At 41.2% G+C, this 14,906-nt stretch overlaps 1 protein-coding gene across 1 annotated transcript; it reads right to left on the minus strand.

The window, feature by feature from the left end:
• Positions 1 to 721: 721 nt before the first annotated feature.
• Positions 722 to 11,973, minus strand: fgfr1op2 (FGFR1 oncogene partner 2). The gene is made up of 5 exons (XM_078536893.1): positions 11,839 to 11,973; positions 7,017 to 7,134; positions 3,962 to 4,104; positions 2,252 to 2,365; positions 722 to 1,630 (listed from the first exon to the last, which is right to left on the minus strand). Exons 1-5 carry the CDS (start codon positions 11,971 to 11,973, stop codon positions 1,496 to 1,498), a joined length of 645 nt encoding a protein of 214 aa, XP_078393019.1. The 3' UTR covers positions 722 to 1,495.
• Positions 11,974 to 14,906: the final 2,933 nt, after the last annotated feature.

The following is a 14,906-nucleotide window of genomic DNA, read 5'->3' on the forward strand; positions in this document are numbered from 1 at the left end:
TCTGACTCGTGATTCCTGAAAGATCACCACTAAGGCCTCCGCTATCTCCTTCAGAACTCTGGGGTGTAATCCATCTGGTCCAGGTGATTTATCCACTTTCAGACCTTTGTTTTCCTAGCACCTTCTCCTTGGTAATGGCCACCATCCTCACCTCTGCCCCCCGACTCTCTTGAATTTGTGTAAAGTCCCAAAAAAATGCCGGGTCAGAACAGGAACTACCTTGATACTCAAAAATATCTTTAAATCTGGGTGATGGGATCCTAGTTTAATACCTGAAAATTGATGATGCATGCCTTTGGTACTGTACTTGGTGAGACTTGAACCCACAACCTTCTGACTGTGCTCTGAGCTAGCACAGAGCCAAGGTTCATACTGAGAGTTTGAGTAGAAGTGAATTCATGGAACATCACTAAATGGATTTGTATTCTTGGAGCACAATTGAGACCGTGGTGTTCTGATCACTGCAACAGTGAGGACTCTTGACACAGCTGGAATTAGTCTGCAAATCCTTCCATAATTTGTTTCCCAAGGGGTGTGTGTATATGAAGATACAAAATATTAGACTTCAACACCCCATGAATCTTTCTAACCCACTCTCTAGTCCAAGGGGTGAGAAGTAAACGGTATAACACTTCAAGTTAGCCCTGTGGATTCTCAGCCTCCACTGATTGTGGTTCAGTTTTAGTAGTGTGATACATTGACCAGGTGAAAGACACACTTTAATCAATATCTCTTTTATTAAAACAAAAATATACACATCCACAGACATAGCAGGGTTAACAACCCAATCCGAGTTACTGATCTCACATTGTGAATCAACATGGTTAAAAAATAGAACTTATTCTATAGCACTGACTAGGAACATGTACTTCACTTCTCCCACCCTGTGCTAAGTGCTGGTTCACACATGCCCTGGTCATCTAAATTTCTAAAGAATAAATATTTATCCAATTCCAACTTTGATAGTTATATTTAATAGTTTGGAGCAATGTGTTCCTCCTCTTTTCCCCCCCAGCCCCACCCTCCCCCTCTATCAACATAAATTACACTTTTATTTTTCTTTATTATATATACACACACAGGGGTTTCATAGTTAAATAATTGCAAAGGGTAATCATGAACTAGTGATTGCTCTATTTTCCCTGAGGCCTGTTCTGGTGGCAGCAGCAATGGAGGTTGATTTTTTTTTTAAAAAAAATCATACACGCCAGCAGACAACCAGATAGGAATAAGGCCGGACCCTAAACTGAACATAGCGCCGGCCGCATTAAACAAAAACATGTACAAACAGATTTTAAAAAATTAAAGTCAATCATGCAATGAAAAATAGTAAGCTATTCCTGTCAGTTTAATTAGCTTGTGTGAAACCCCTATTTAGCTGCAAAAATTGACATTAATTTGTACCCATTTGATGCACTGGCTCAGTCAGTTTGGACAGAACACTAACACGTGCTGACAGATTAATAAGTGGAAGCTCAAGGATTTGAGCAGTCTTTCAGCTCTTCCGCATGCTGAGGTTGGCATTTGTCACTAAGCTGGATAATGATGTATTTTCTGCTAGGTCTTCCTTCAGATAGAGAAAAGATTCTTTGTTTATCTGCAGCACTTCTCTCAAGCCTTTATTTTCAAACTGCAAAGAAACAATTACAACTTTTATGTAACTGAGCAACCTTGGTAATGCCATCCAAACCGAGGGCTGAATGGAAACAGGTCAGTTGAAACTATAGCAGAGAATCTTTGTATGTTCCATAAGCTCCCTTGTACTTCGTGTCAAACATTATACATAGCAGAATGCTGATCTCCCTAGTTGTTTATATTAGCCTGAAAATGACTGCACAAGAATTATTTAACTTCTGAAAACAGGCTGGTGTAATACAACTGAATGAAAATTGGAAACCAGACTTTTAACAGAAAATGGCAGAAATGAATCTCTGCAGCTGTAAAGATGCTGGCTGAGCCTGTTGTTACTATGCATCCATTTTGTAGAAAATAATGTCAATCTTTCAAATAGCTTTAAAACTGCAAAAAGGACTGTACGTGCACAAGCTACAAAACCGCAAACAAACATGTCAAGTCTCTGATATAGTCTCCTGATGGATAATTGGATAATTCATTTTTAATGTAGAGAATGATATTTAATTCAAATAAATGTAATTAGGGTAAAGCAGGATTTCGGTGAGGAAAAATAAGTTTTAAGCGACTTTCAATAACAAGGTGACCAACTATATTTTCATAATTGTATTCTACTCACTTCTAATTGGACAATTCTCTCTTGCTCCTTGAACAGGCGTTGCTCATCTATCTCAATCGCCTTTCTCATCACTGTGGCCATTTCATTGATTTTATCCACATGGACCTGGAGCTCCTGTAGGGAACATTACCAACAAAAATTCTGCACCTTCATTTACTTTGGATGATCAATTCACTCCTAACCAAGCACAGAATTCCAATGTACAGTCCACCACGTCTTCTGCATGTTTACTATTCAGTGACACAGGATTTTGCAGTCAGTGAATGACATCAGCTGTTAGATTTTGCTGGACAACTGGAGGCTGTTGTCAGCCAAAAAAAGCAGAGTGTTGCCCTACAGAGGAGATGATGTATGAACAGGGCAACAACTGCATTCCCTTAGCCAAAGTGAAGAATTGTTAATGAGCAGCATAGACTCTAATCCAGAATATTTCAATCAATGCCAGATCAGGTACAGAGAGCAAAATAACATATGGGAAGAAAGATGGGACAGAGATAAAAGACAAAAAGGAAAACATTTTTTTTGTTAATCTCAAATAATTAATTGTTAAAGTTAATTTTCACTGCCAGGGAGGTTGTTTGGCAGTTGTTGTTATTTCATGTCATTAAAGAAGCCCTAACCTTTTCTGGAGAGTTTAGTGGTTATCAACATGCAAGTACCGAATCTTAACATGTTTCATTGCCAAATCCCTCAGTTCAAAAGCAGTTATAATTTTCTGGATCTGCTTGTTCAAACCAGTACTTTTAAAGGTCCATAATAGTTAAACAACTGAGCAACTGTGCTCCAGACCCAAGGTAACCTGTGAGATTTCCTTTAATGAAGACCTCTAGCACAATGACAGGCTGCATCCTCTAACAAGCACCCAGAGTGCACCAGTGTGAATTTTCTATAACGTAAAAAAGGCAGCCCTGCTAAAATTAATTTACTATGGAACCTTTACAGTCACAAGAGCCCATCAGGCTGCAGTCAATGCCAAACTGCAAGAAGTATAAGTTATGAACTAGTCCTTTGCAAGGCTCAACAATGCCAACTTGCCTGTTTTGATGTGTATTTATTACCATCCTGCTTTTGCCAGTGGGCTGAATCAAATGGCACTGCAGTACATTAATAGAATGGAGTATTCCGTTGTAAAACAAATCTGACATATGACAAATAACAATTCCCCCAATAGCACTGCATTTTTAAAATGAGCATTTAAATGCCTCTTTTAAGGACCTAGCTGGCACCACATTATATCTCACACCTGAAATGATAGAATCTTATATCACAGGTGGTGGCCATTCGACCCACTGTGCCTGTGCCAGATCTTTGACAGAGCGATCCAAATTAGTCTCACTCCCTCTTCTCTTTTCCCAAAGCCCTGCAAATTTTTTCCTTTCCAGATATTTTTCCAATTCCTTTTGCAAGTTATAATTGAATCTGCTTCAACTGTCCTTTCCGGCAGCACATTCCAGATATTCATAACTCCCTACACAAAAAAAGTGGTTGTCTAATTTATTAATTTATTTTCAAAATTGTAAAAAAAATTTAATCCTTGAATTGGATCAGAAGCTTTTTAATACAAGATGTGACGATTCTATTTTGGTGTAATCCAAGAGTAGATTCCTCCTAGGTGAATCATGTTCATTACGCACGACAGCCGTGACACACACAACTATAAAGCGTACTTGATACATAATAGATGAAAAAAAGAGACATCCTACCACTAACCTTGGAATGCTGTTCCTTTAATTTTGTAATCATCAGAGGGTCATCTTTTTTGCTGGCCATCAGCAGACGGAACATCTGTTCCCTGTACTTACTCATGATGAGCTCCAACGCAGACTGATGTTCTTCTAATGATGTCCGTAGTTCTAGGGACATGAAGAGATTCCAATGACAACATCCTGCCAACGTTTCCAGAACATGCTTTGCACTATCCTATCAAAAGCATCTTGCTTTTACCAAGATTCTTTTGTAATACTAACACCAAGAGCAATGTTCACAAAGCAAATCCAAAGCCTGAACCAAACTGGGCATGCAAGCATAAAGTGTAATGGCAGAGGTAGGCTTCTGAACGTGTAGCCACAAAGGACTTGCAGCAGTCTTAGTCCAGTGTTTTTCAACCAGGGATCCCCGAGAATCCCTAAAAAGTTCCGTGCAATTTTTAGGTCATTTGAAAATTTTTCAAGATATATTGTTCTAACATTTCATGAAAAATAATCATTCATTCAATATTTTTGTTTGATAATATATATGGTGGGAGGGGAGGAGGGAGACAGAGTTGGGGTTCCACAGAGTTTCACAATATAGTATAGGATTCCATAAAAACTTTTGGCTTGGGCTGAGATGTTATGAAAAAAGTACAGATTATAATTTTTATGCATTGTTTTATCCCCACCTTTTATCCTATTTTCGATCTTTTTTTCCCACCACTGTCCCATCCCATCCCCTCCCCCCACCTCACCCCCACAAGGCCCATCTGTCACTTGTTCATGTTGTTCTTTTCAGAGTGCTTACCCTTGTCCTGCTATTATCACATTCTGCTTTCTTACCTTAATGCCTCCTTTGGCCCTTACCACTACCATTAACACCCATATTCCTTTTGTTCATGACATCTTTGTCAATCTCTTCTCTGCCCCGTCTATCACTGGCCTTCTATCCAGCTTCACCTGCTCCACCCCCCTTAAACAGTATAAATTTCATCACATTTTTATTTCTCTTTAGCTCTGAAGTCATACAAACTCGAAACATTAACTCTGTTTTTCTTTCCACAGATGCTGTTAGGCTTGCTGAGTTTTTCCAGCAATTTCTGGTTTTGTTTCATATTTCAAGCATCCGCAGTATTTTGCTTTTATCTACAAATTATAAGGTTTATTTAAGGCAAGGGTTTCTAAGTGATTGAACATGAAGAGACTTGTATTTAGTAACCGCCTCATGAGGGCCCTCTGAAATGTTCCAGTGTTTCACAATGGATTGCTTTTGAAGTGCAAGGGCTGTTGCGCCACGGCAAACGTGATAGCCACTTTGTGCATAGCAGGATTCCAAAAAACTTATTGGCTGAGAGAGGAAACATCGGCTGCAACGGCAGGAGAACTCCCCACTCTCCTTCAAATTGATATGGGACCTTGAATGTCCAACTGAACCAGCAACATGGGATCTCAGTTTAACAACTCATTTGAAGGACAATGCTTCCAGCAATACAGTATCCCTCAGTACTGCACTAGGGTGCCAACCTATGTTCCTAACCTAGATTATTGGAATACACTGAAACATGTTATCGAATGATGAGAATAGAGTGTTCTAATACACTACATTGATAAATTCTAACACTGTTCAGGCAAAATACTGTAAAGTAATTCGGCGCCAACTGGCTGGATTATCAGAATTGACAGATTGAAGGGAGGCTGACGTGAGTTACCAGCTGTCTGCTTTATGAATGACGAGCAAAAATCCAATAAAGCATTTCTGTGTAATTAATTTGCTGTGGTGGTTAGGAGTGTAAAGATTTCAACAGGAAAAGAAAATGGAAAATTCTCTAAGAAACGTACAATTCATCAATAGATAAACAGTCAAAAAAATAAATTTAGTAAGGGTTTAGTATCAGCCCAAGGTGGCTTTGGCTTCACATCACCTAAACCTGGATAGTATAAATTGACCATTAAGGCCCAAATAATTCCTTTACACTGTTACAACAGCCCTGGGCTCAAAGTGAAATCATTTCCAACAGACAATACAGTTGGAGTATAAACGCTCCTCATTGATCCTTCACGTTCAATTATTTTTTGGCTGTTGAATTCCCATTTTGGGGCAGCTCATTAATGATAAAATTCAGATATTAAGAAATTTCAAACAGATCCTGTACAATGCCGATTACGCCGATCGTATTCGGAAACGGGCAGCAACCCACAATCCATAGGATTGGGAGATTTCTGCAAATTCTGATTTCAGTTTAGTATTGCTAAACAATTAACAGGCTATCTGAATATTTGGGTGTCCTAGCTTCAGTTATGAGGTTTTTCACATTAAGACCAAAGGAGGGACATCTTCAGGAGATGGCCATTCAACCTGTTCTACAACTTAATTTGATGCTGGCTTATCTCTACCTGAACTCCATTTATCTCTTTGATCCATATCTCTTCATGCGCTTACCCAACAAAAATCTATCAATCACAGCCTTGAAAATTTCACTTGTTCCCCCAGCATCATGCCTTTCTCGAGAGGTCGAGGTGAGGGAAAGGGGAAGTGAGTAAGGGACAGGTGGGGAGAAAGAGTTCTAAGTTTCCACTACCATTTGTCTAAAAAAAACGCTTCCTCATTTCACTCCCGAATGTTAATTGCATAAATTGAGGTTAAGTGTCTACAGGTGGGGGAAACACTCATTAGATAATGACTTTTGCACATATAAAGAGACACTTATTGACACCGGTGATGGGTTGTAGAGTTGGGAGCTATACAATTGTGATGTCTCACTTTGTGAATAAATCTAAAACTGAGTAAAGATTAACTTCTGGTCTCTGCCTTCACCAACTGGCTGTTAGAATTTTAACACTAAATAGCCTAGCTTTAATTTTAAGATTGCACCCCCTTGTTCTCCACAGATGAAATAAATTTCTTTCTGACTACAATAACAAATTGCTTCATCATTTTCAATACCTTGCTTATCAAGTGTTCTGATGCACTGAACTGAAATATATTCTATTAAGTTGCCTCATAATGATGAATGGTTGACACACTGAGTGGTGCCTCTCAATTAATTCTATTAATAGTCACAATGAAGATTCACCTTTATTTTCCTGCTGTAGATCTCGGATTTGCCTGTTCTCCTGCTGGATTCCCATCACAAGGGTGGAGCGGGGTCGGTGCCTGGCCACTTCATTTAATTCCTGAATGTCTTCCTGGTACTGATTAACAGAAGAGGAATTACAGTTCTCCTCAGACACAATAACAAAAAAATATGCAAGAAACCCACAGTATTTTGTTCTGATTACCCTCCCCACGGACAAAAGAGCTGAACTCCCGACGTGAGGTGAGAGTGACTGCCCTTGACATCAAGGCTGCATTTGACAGAATGTGGCATCAAGGAGCCCTAGCAAAACTGGAGTCAATGGGAATCAGGGGGAAAACTCTTTGGAGTCATACCTAGCACAAAGGAAGATGGTTGTGGTTGTTGGAGGTCAGTCATCTGAGCTCCAGGACATCACTGCAGGAGTTCCTCAGGGTAGCGTCCTAGACCCAACCACCTTCAGCTGCTTCATCAATGACCTTCTTTGCAGCATAAGGTCAGAAGTCTCCATGTTCGCTGATGATTGCACAATGTTCAGCACCATTCGTGACTCCTCAGATACTGAAGCAGTCCATGTCCAAATGCAGCAAGACCTGGACAATATCCAGGTTTGGGCTGACAAGTGGCAAGTAACATTCAGGCCACACAAGTGTCGGGCAATGACCATCTCCAACAAGAGAGAATCCAACCATCACCCAATAATGTTCAATGGTATTACCATCACTGAATCCCCCACTATCAACATCCTGGCTGGGGGGGGGGTTACTATTGACCAGAAACTGAACTGGACTAGCCATATAAATATTGTGGCTACAAGAGCAGGTCAGAGGCTGGGAATCGTGTGACGAGTAACCCATTTCCCGACTCCCCAAAGCCTGTCCACCATCTACAAGGCACAAGTCAGGGGTGTGAGGGAATACTCTCCACTTGCCTGGGTGAGTGCAGCTCCAACAACACTCAAGAAGCTTGACACTGTCCAGAACAAAGCAGCCCACTTGATTGGCACCACATCCACAAACATTCACTCCCTCCACCATCGACGCACAGTAGCAGCAGTGTGTACCATCTACAAGATGCATTACAGCAATTCACCAAGGCTCCTTCAACAGCACCTTCCAAATCCACGGCCACTACCATCTAGAAGGACAAGGGCAGCAGATAGATGGGAACACCACCACCTGGAAGTTCCCCTCCAAGTCACTCACCATCCTGACTTGGAAATATATCGCCGTTCCTTTACTGTCACTGGGTCAAAATCCTGGAACTCCCTTCCTAACAGCACTGTGGGTGTAGCAGTTCAAGGCGGCAGCTCACCACCACCTTCTCAAGGGCAATTAGGATGGGCAATAAATGCTGGCCCAGCCAGCAAAGCCCACATCCCGTGAATGAATGAAAAAAAAACAACAGGCAATGTGCATTTCTGTAAATAAAAGTGTATAAAGAATTGACTGTAGCTCTATTCTGTACCACCTGGCTAGCTGAGTTCGAACAAATTGAAGGGATGATTTATTCCTCTCTATCCCAGGGAGACCAAGGTCATTTAGATTTTGGGAACTAACGGATATAGCGATAGTGCAGGTGAAATTCAAGGTAGACGATGTGCCATTATCTTACTGAATGGTGGAGCAGGCTCGATGGGCCGTACAGGCTACTCCTGCCCTTACTTCTTAAGTCCTTATTTCTTGCGGCAAGTTTTCGTAAACAACAATGTGCATTTATATTGAGCCTACTGAACGTAATGAAACATCACAAGGTGTTTCACAGGAGCTTTATAAAACACCGAGCCGAACAAAGATATTAGGTTAGAAGGCCAAAAACTTATCAACAAGTAGGTTTTGAGGAGTGTCTTAAAGGGGGAAAGTGAGTTAGAGAGGCAGGTAGGTTTAGTGAGGGAATTCCAGAGCTTGTGGTGCCTAGGCCAGGCACAGCCGCCAATGGTGGAGCAATTATATTTGAGAATACACAAAAGCCCGGAATTAGAGGAGCGCAGATATCTCATAGCTGGAGAAGATCAGAGATAGGGAGCAGCAATTCCCTAGAGAAATTTGAAAACAAGAATTTAAAAAATCAAGATGTTGCTCGACCTGGAGCCCACGTAAGTCAGTGAATACAGGGGGGATAGGGGAATGGGACTTGCTGCAAGTCAAGGCTTTTTGGATGACCAGAGGGTAGAATGTGGGAGACCAGGCAAGAGTGTGACAGAATAGTTGAGTCTAGAGGTAACGAAGGCTAAATGAGGATTTCAGCAGCAGATGAGCTGAGACAGGAACAAAGTTTTGGCAAGTTCTGGAGGTGGGAATAAGCAGTCTTAGTGATGGCACGAATGAGGTCGGAAGCTCACCTCAGGATCAAATGTGACATCAAGGTTGCGAACAGATTGGTTTAATCTCAGATTTTTGCCAAATAGAGGGAGGAAGTTGCTTACGAGAAAATTGAGTTTGGAGCAGGAACTAAAAAACAAGAGCTTCAGTCTTCCCAATATTTAAATAAAGATCAACTTATGATAACCATGTGCAAAATTGACATTGAGCTTACGGTATTGGTCCTAATACAAATTAACAAGCCAGTCACCTCCTTTACTGACTTTGGGATCTTGCTATGTACAAAATGGCTGCAGCTTTTGCCAGCATAATAAAAGTGATTGGAATGAAAATAAATCACAGGTTGGAAGTGCTTTGGTTATTTCTGAGAGACTAGATAAAACTATGCAAGTTATTCATTCCCTTTTAACCTATTAATTCAAATGCTCCCACTATCAGCATGTTAGGGACTTCTAGCCATGAGTATTTTATCATGGTGTTGTGCTGCTCAAAATGCACTCTTGCTCAGAGTTTAATGTTTATACAGACTGAGTGTTTTTCAATGAGTGTTTTTCAAATGTTCACCACTGCTCTTTGCTAATACCCTGGCGACAACTTCCTAACTCGATCTGTCACTCTGAATGCAGTAATGACAGCGAACGGAGGCAGATTTGTAGAAGCAATTCCACGTTAAAAGACTGTTTTATATAACAAGACTCTATTCTAGGATTCTATAATGGGTCCCATCCAACTCATCATATGCACTGAAGCAGTCAAGCAATTTCTAAAATATTTATTATTTAAAGGTGCAGCACACTCATACTGAAACAGAATAAACCCTTGCAATTATTTGCAGAAAAGCATCGGTCAAGGAATACTTTTCCTTTTATGTTTCATAATGGCAATTCTTAAAAAAGTTACATTTCTCTGAGGTCCTTACGATAAGTTGCTTCACATCATGCTACTTATCCCTTCACTAAACTTCCTTCATGAATAAATATTTTCAAACCAGGCGTGTTTAGTAAATTAGGAAAGTGAGGTTTTTTTTTAAACAAAGCTGACTCTAAATTAGCTTCATGAAATACAGAGATTAACAGTACCAGCTTAGAACTAAAATACCTAGGCCTTAAAACTTCCATCAACTCACACTCCGTCACCCATAAGACATAGGAGCAGAAGTAGACCATTTGGCCCATCGAGTCTGCTCCGCCATTCAATGAGATCATGGTTGATCTGATAATCTTCATTCCACTTTCCTACCTTTCCCCCATAGCCCTTGATTCCTTTACTGATTAAAAATCTGTCCATCTCAGCCTTGAACGTACTTAACAACCCAGCCTCTACAGCCCTTTGCAGTAAAGAATTCCACAGATTCACTATCCTCAGAGAAGAAATTCCTCCTCATCTGACTTAAATGGGTGACTCCTTACTCTGAGATTATGCCCTCTGGTCCTAGACTCCCACAAGGGGAAACACAACCTCTCAGCATCTACCTTGTCAAGCCCCCTAAGAATCTTGTATGTTTCAATAAGGTCGCCTCTCATTCTTCTAAACTCCAATGACTACAGGCCCAATCTACTCAACCTCTCCTCATAAGAAAATCCCTCCAAACCCTGGATCATCCTAGTGAACCTTCTCTGGACTGCCTCCAATGCCGGTACATCTTTCCTTAGATAAGGAGCATACCTAGAGCATATCACTAACAATGTACCAGACATAATGTCATATTTTAATTAGAAGCCAAAGAGAGCAGGACACCACCAGATTGAGAACAGCTAGAGTGCTGACAAGGGAAAGAATAAATGGGCTCTGATCAGCATGAGCTTTATAAACCAGTTAAGTTGTAATTATAAATCTTGTATCACGTACAGAGTAAGAATGTAGTCACAGGCTAAGAATGAGTGCCAGAATTAGCAGACACAATCTCCATCCTCCTCACCACCAGTATGCTGTGGCTGCAGTACGTTATCTACTACACAGTACTACACAAATTCATCAAACTTACAGCAACAGCACCTCCTAGCCCTCATAAGCTCCAACAGAGACATACAGTAGCTGCAGTGTCAAGGGAGTATTAAGTTCCCCCCAATCCTCCCCATCTCCACAAAGTTGTAGACCACTTCGACATAACATCGCCATTCCTTGATGACATTTACAACAAAATTCTGGAATTGCCCCTCCTAATCCCGGGGCACCATCACACAGGCTGCAGCGATTTCAGGCAGCCCAGTGCCGCCACCTCAGTGTGACGGAGATGGCCAATAAATGGGGCCTCAGCCCATTTAGTAATTCAGTAACCAGAATTCGTGATCTACAAATCTGAACAATTTTCTAATCTGGATCAGCACTGTGAGCAAATAACTTTAATAACAAGTTACTATTTTTACGTTATTAATGTTTTGAAGGTGACACTTTTAATTTTGCCTTTTCAATTTTAAAAAAAAGTTAATTTCTTTTTAAAGGAGAAAAAGCTAAATTGGGAGCTGAATCTGATTGCAGAGTAACTGCCGTACATCACTCACCTGTTTCATGGCCTCCACCCTTTTGTTAAGGGCAGTGGTCTGTTCAATGAGAGCCTCTGCTGCACTGTCATGTTCTTTCAGCCGTTCCACCAGCGCTTTTGCATCAGCCAGAACCTTTTCTATAGTACAACTCATTTCTGCAAAAGGAGATGGCTTTAATGGGCACATGGCTCAGTAAACATGCCAAAACACTGCAAGAACAATAAATTACTTTGGAGTGTACAATTATAGAGTACAGAGAATCACAGAATTTTAACATCACAGAAGGAGCTCATTCGGCCCATCGTGGCTGCACCAGCTCTCCGAATGAGCATTATGACCGAGTGCCATTGCCCTGCCTTTTCCCCGTAACCCCTGCACATTGTTCCTATTCAAATAATCATCTAATGCCCTCTTGAATGCCTCAATTGAACCTGCCTCCACCACACTACCAGGCAGTGCATTCCAGACCTGAACCACTCGTTGTGTGAAAAAGATTTTTCTCACGTCACATTTGCTTCTTGTGCATATCACTAAATCTGTGCCCTTTCATTCTTGATCCTTTTACAAGCAGGTACAGCTTCTCCCTACCTACTCTGTCCAGCCCCCTCGTGATTTTGAACATCTCTATCAAATCTCTTCTTAGCCTTCTTCTCTCCAAGGAGAACAGTCCCAACCTCTTCAATCTATTCTCATAGCTGAAGTTTCTCATCCTTGGAACCATTATTGTAAATCTCTTCTGCACTCTCTCCAATGTGTTCACATCCTTCCTATAAAGTGGCACCCAGAACTATACATAATATTCCAGCTGAGGTCTAAGAGTGTCTTATATAAATTCAGCATAATCTCCCTGCTCTTGTACTCTACGCCCCTATTAATAAAGCCCAGGATATTATATGCTTTATCAACTGCTCTCTCTACCTGTCCTGCCACCTTCGATGATCTATGCATACATACACCCAAGTCTTTCTACTCGTGCACCCCCTTCAAAATTTCACCCTTTATTTTATATTGTCTGTCCATGTTCTTCCTACCAAAATGCATCACCTCACACTTCTCCACATTGAACTTCATCTGCCACCTATCTGCCCACTCCACCAACTTGTCTATGTCCTCTTGAAGTTCCACACCGTCCTCCTCGCAGTTCACAACACTCCCAAGCTTCATAACATCCGCAAACTTTGAAATTGTCCCCTGAACACCAAGATCTAGATCATTAATACTTATCAGGAAAAGCAAGGGTCCCATTACAGACCCCTGGGGAACTCCACTACAAACCTTCCTCCAGCCCAAAAAATACCCATTGATCATTACTCTCTGCTTTCTATTTTTCAGCCCATTTTATATCCATGTTGCTACTGTCCCTTTTATTCCATGAACAAAAACTTTTCTCACAAGTCTGTTGTGTGGCACTGTGTCAAATGCCTTTCAAAGGTCCATGTACACCACATCAACAGCATTACCCTCATTGACCTCTTGTGTTACCTCTTCAAAAATCTCCAGCAAGTTAGTTAAACATGATTTTCCCTTCAGAAATCCATGCTGGCTCTTCCTTATCAACCCATATTTTTCCATATGACTACTAATTCTATCATTGTTTATAATTGTTTCTAGAATCTTGCCCGCCACTGAAATTAAACTGACTGATCTGTAATTGCTGGGCTTATCCTTACAACCTTTTTTGAAGAAGGGCATGATGTTTGCAATTCTCCAGTCCTCTGACACTTCCCGAGTCTAGGGATGACTGAAAAATTATGGCCAGTGCCCCTGCAATTTCTCTCACTTCCTTCAATATTCTTGGATGAATCTCATCCGGTCCCAGTGCCTTGTCAACTTTATGTACCGGCAGTCAATTCAACATTTCATCCTTGTCAATTTTGAATCCTTCTAGTCAGAGTTTCCTCGTCTGTCACCATGGCCTGGATGGCATCTACCTCCTTGGTAAAAGAGTTAATTAAGCACACTTGCCTGTTGAACCTCTCTGAAAAAGCTCTCTAATTAGTCCCATTCTCTCCCCATACCCCTGCAAACGTTCCTTTTCAAGTATAAAGGCCACATTGGGATAAGTGTAGTTGTGTTGTGTAGGTAGGCATGGGAATCAGCCTCATGCATGGCAAGATCCCAGAAACAGCAAATGGGTGAACTAGTCTGTTTTCAGTAGAGGCGGTCAAGTGTGAAATGTCAGTCAGAAAACAGGATCTTTAAAGACCACCATAACCATAAACAGGCAGGTGGGATCTTTGCTTATTTCAATGGAGAGTATCTCTGACGAAGCAGCACTCCCTCAGTACTGCACTGGAGCAGTAGGCTAAGTGTTTGAGTCTTGCTGTGGCACTTGAACCCACCTCACTTGTAGGCAAGGGTCCCAAGAATTAGGCCCTGATAGCAGCAAAAACAGACAAGATGAAAGAAAATCCTTCAACTGCTTCAGAGAATGATTTAACCAAAAGAAGTTTTAAAAAACTCAGGAAATTGCAAAAATCCTCGTGGTTTCATCACCGCAGCACTGACCCAATTAAACAGGGTTTTCATGTAGACGGTAAGGCAGCTGCTGTGTTGTCTCAGATCTGCAGCAACAGTGGTCCACAGTCCACATCCAGTCACAAACCTGAAACATTAGCTGTTTCTCTCTCTACAGATGCTGCCTGACCCACTGACTTTTTCCAGCATTTTCTGTTTTTATTTCAGATTTCCAGCATTGGCAATATTTTGCTGTTCTGTCACATCTAATAACAAGGTTGGCTGTGGCTCCAAATTAGGTGTCTTGTGGCCGAGAGAGACTCATTTCCCATTCACACTGCACATGCATAATCAAAGCCTTGCTTCTATGCTTTGAGTTTTAAATGTCTCATAACCATAAACAGCAGTTCAGCTCCAAACAAACACTTTATAAACCATTTTGAAACTGCACTGAACCTATGCAGGAACAAGCAGCAGGAGGCAGCCTATGACAGTTTGGGGTGCTTTGTAGAAATACACCCAAGGCATCGTGGGGGTAGGGAGATGCAAGGGAGCTTGGTGGGAGTAAGAGGAGGGGCTTGTTATAGGGGGTGGAGGAACCTCACAACAGGGGTGGAGGGCAAGGGAGG

This window comes from Cetorhinus maximus, unplaced genomic scaffold (genome assembly GCF_964194155.1).
Source record: "Cetorhinus maximus unplaced genomic scaffold, sCetMax3.hap1.1 HAP1_SCAFFOLD_1633, whole genome shotgun sequence".
Classification (NCBI taxonomy): Eukaryota; Metazoa; Chordata; class Chondrichthyes; order Lamniformes; family Cetorhinidae; genus Cetorhinus; species Cetorhinus maximus.

Excerpts from the sequence above, each read along its gene's own strand:
- fgfr1op2 (XM_078536893.1), bottom strand. The coding sequence starts at position 11,973 with ATGAGTTGTACTATAGAAAAGGTTCTGGCTGATGCAAAAGCGCTGGTG. Across the intron at positions 7,135-11,838 it reads GGGTGGAGGCCATGAAACAG|TACCAGGAAGACATTCAGGA; the intron begins GTGAGTGATGTA and ends TCTGTTAATCAG. Across the intron at positions 4,105-7,016 it reads TCTACAGCAGGAAAATAAAG|AACTACGGACATCATTAGAA; the intron begins GTGAATCTTCAT and ends TCATGTCCCTAG.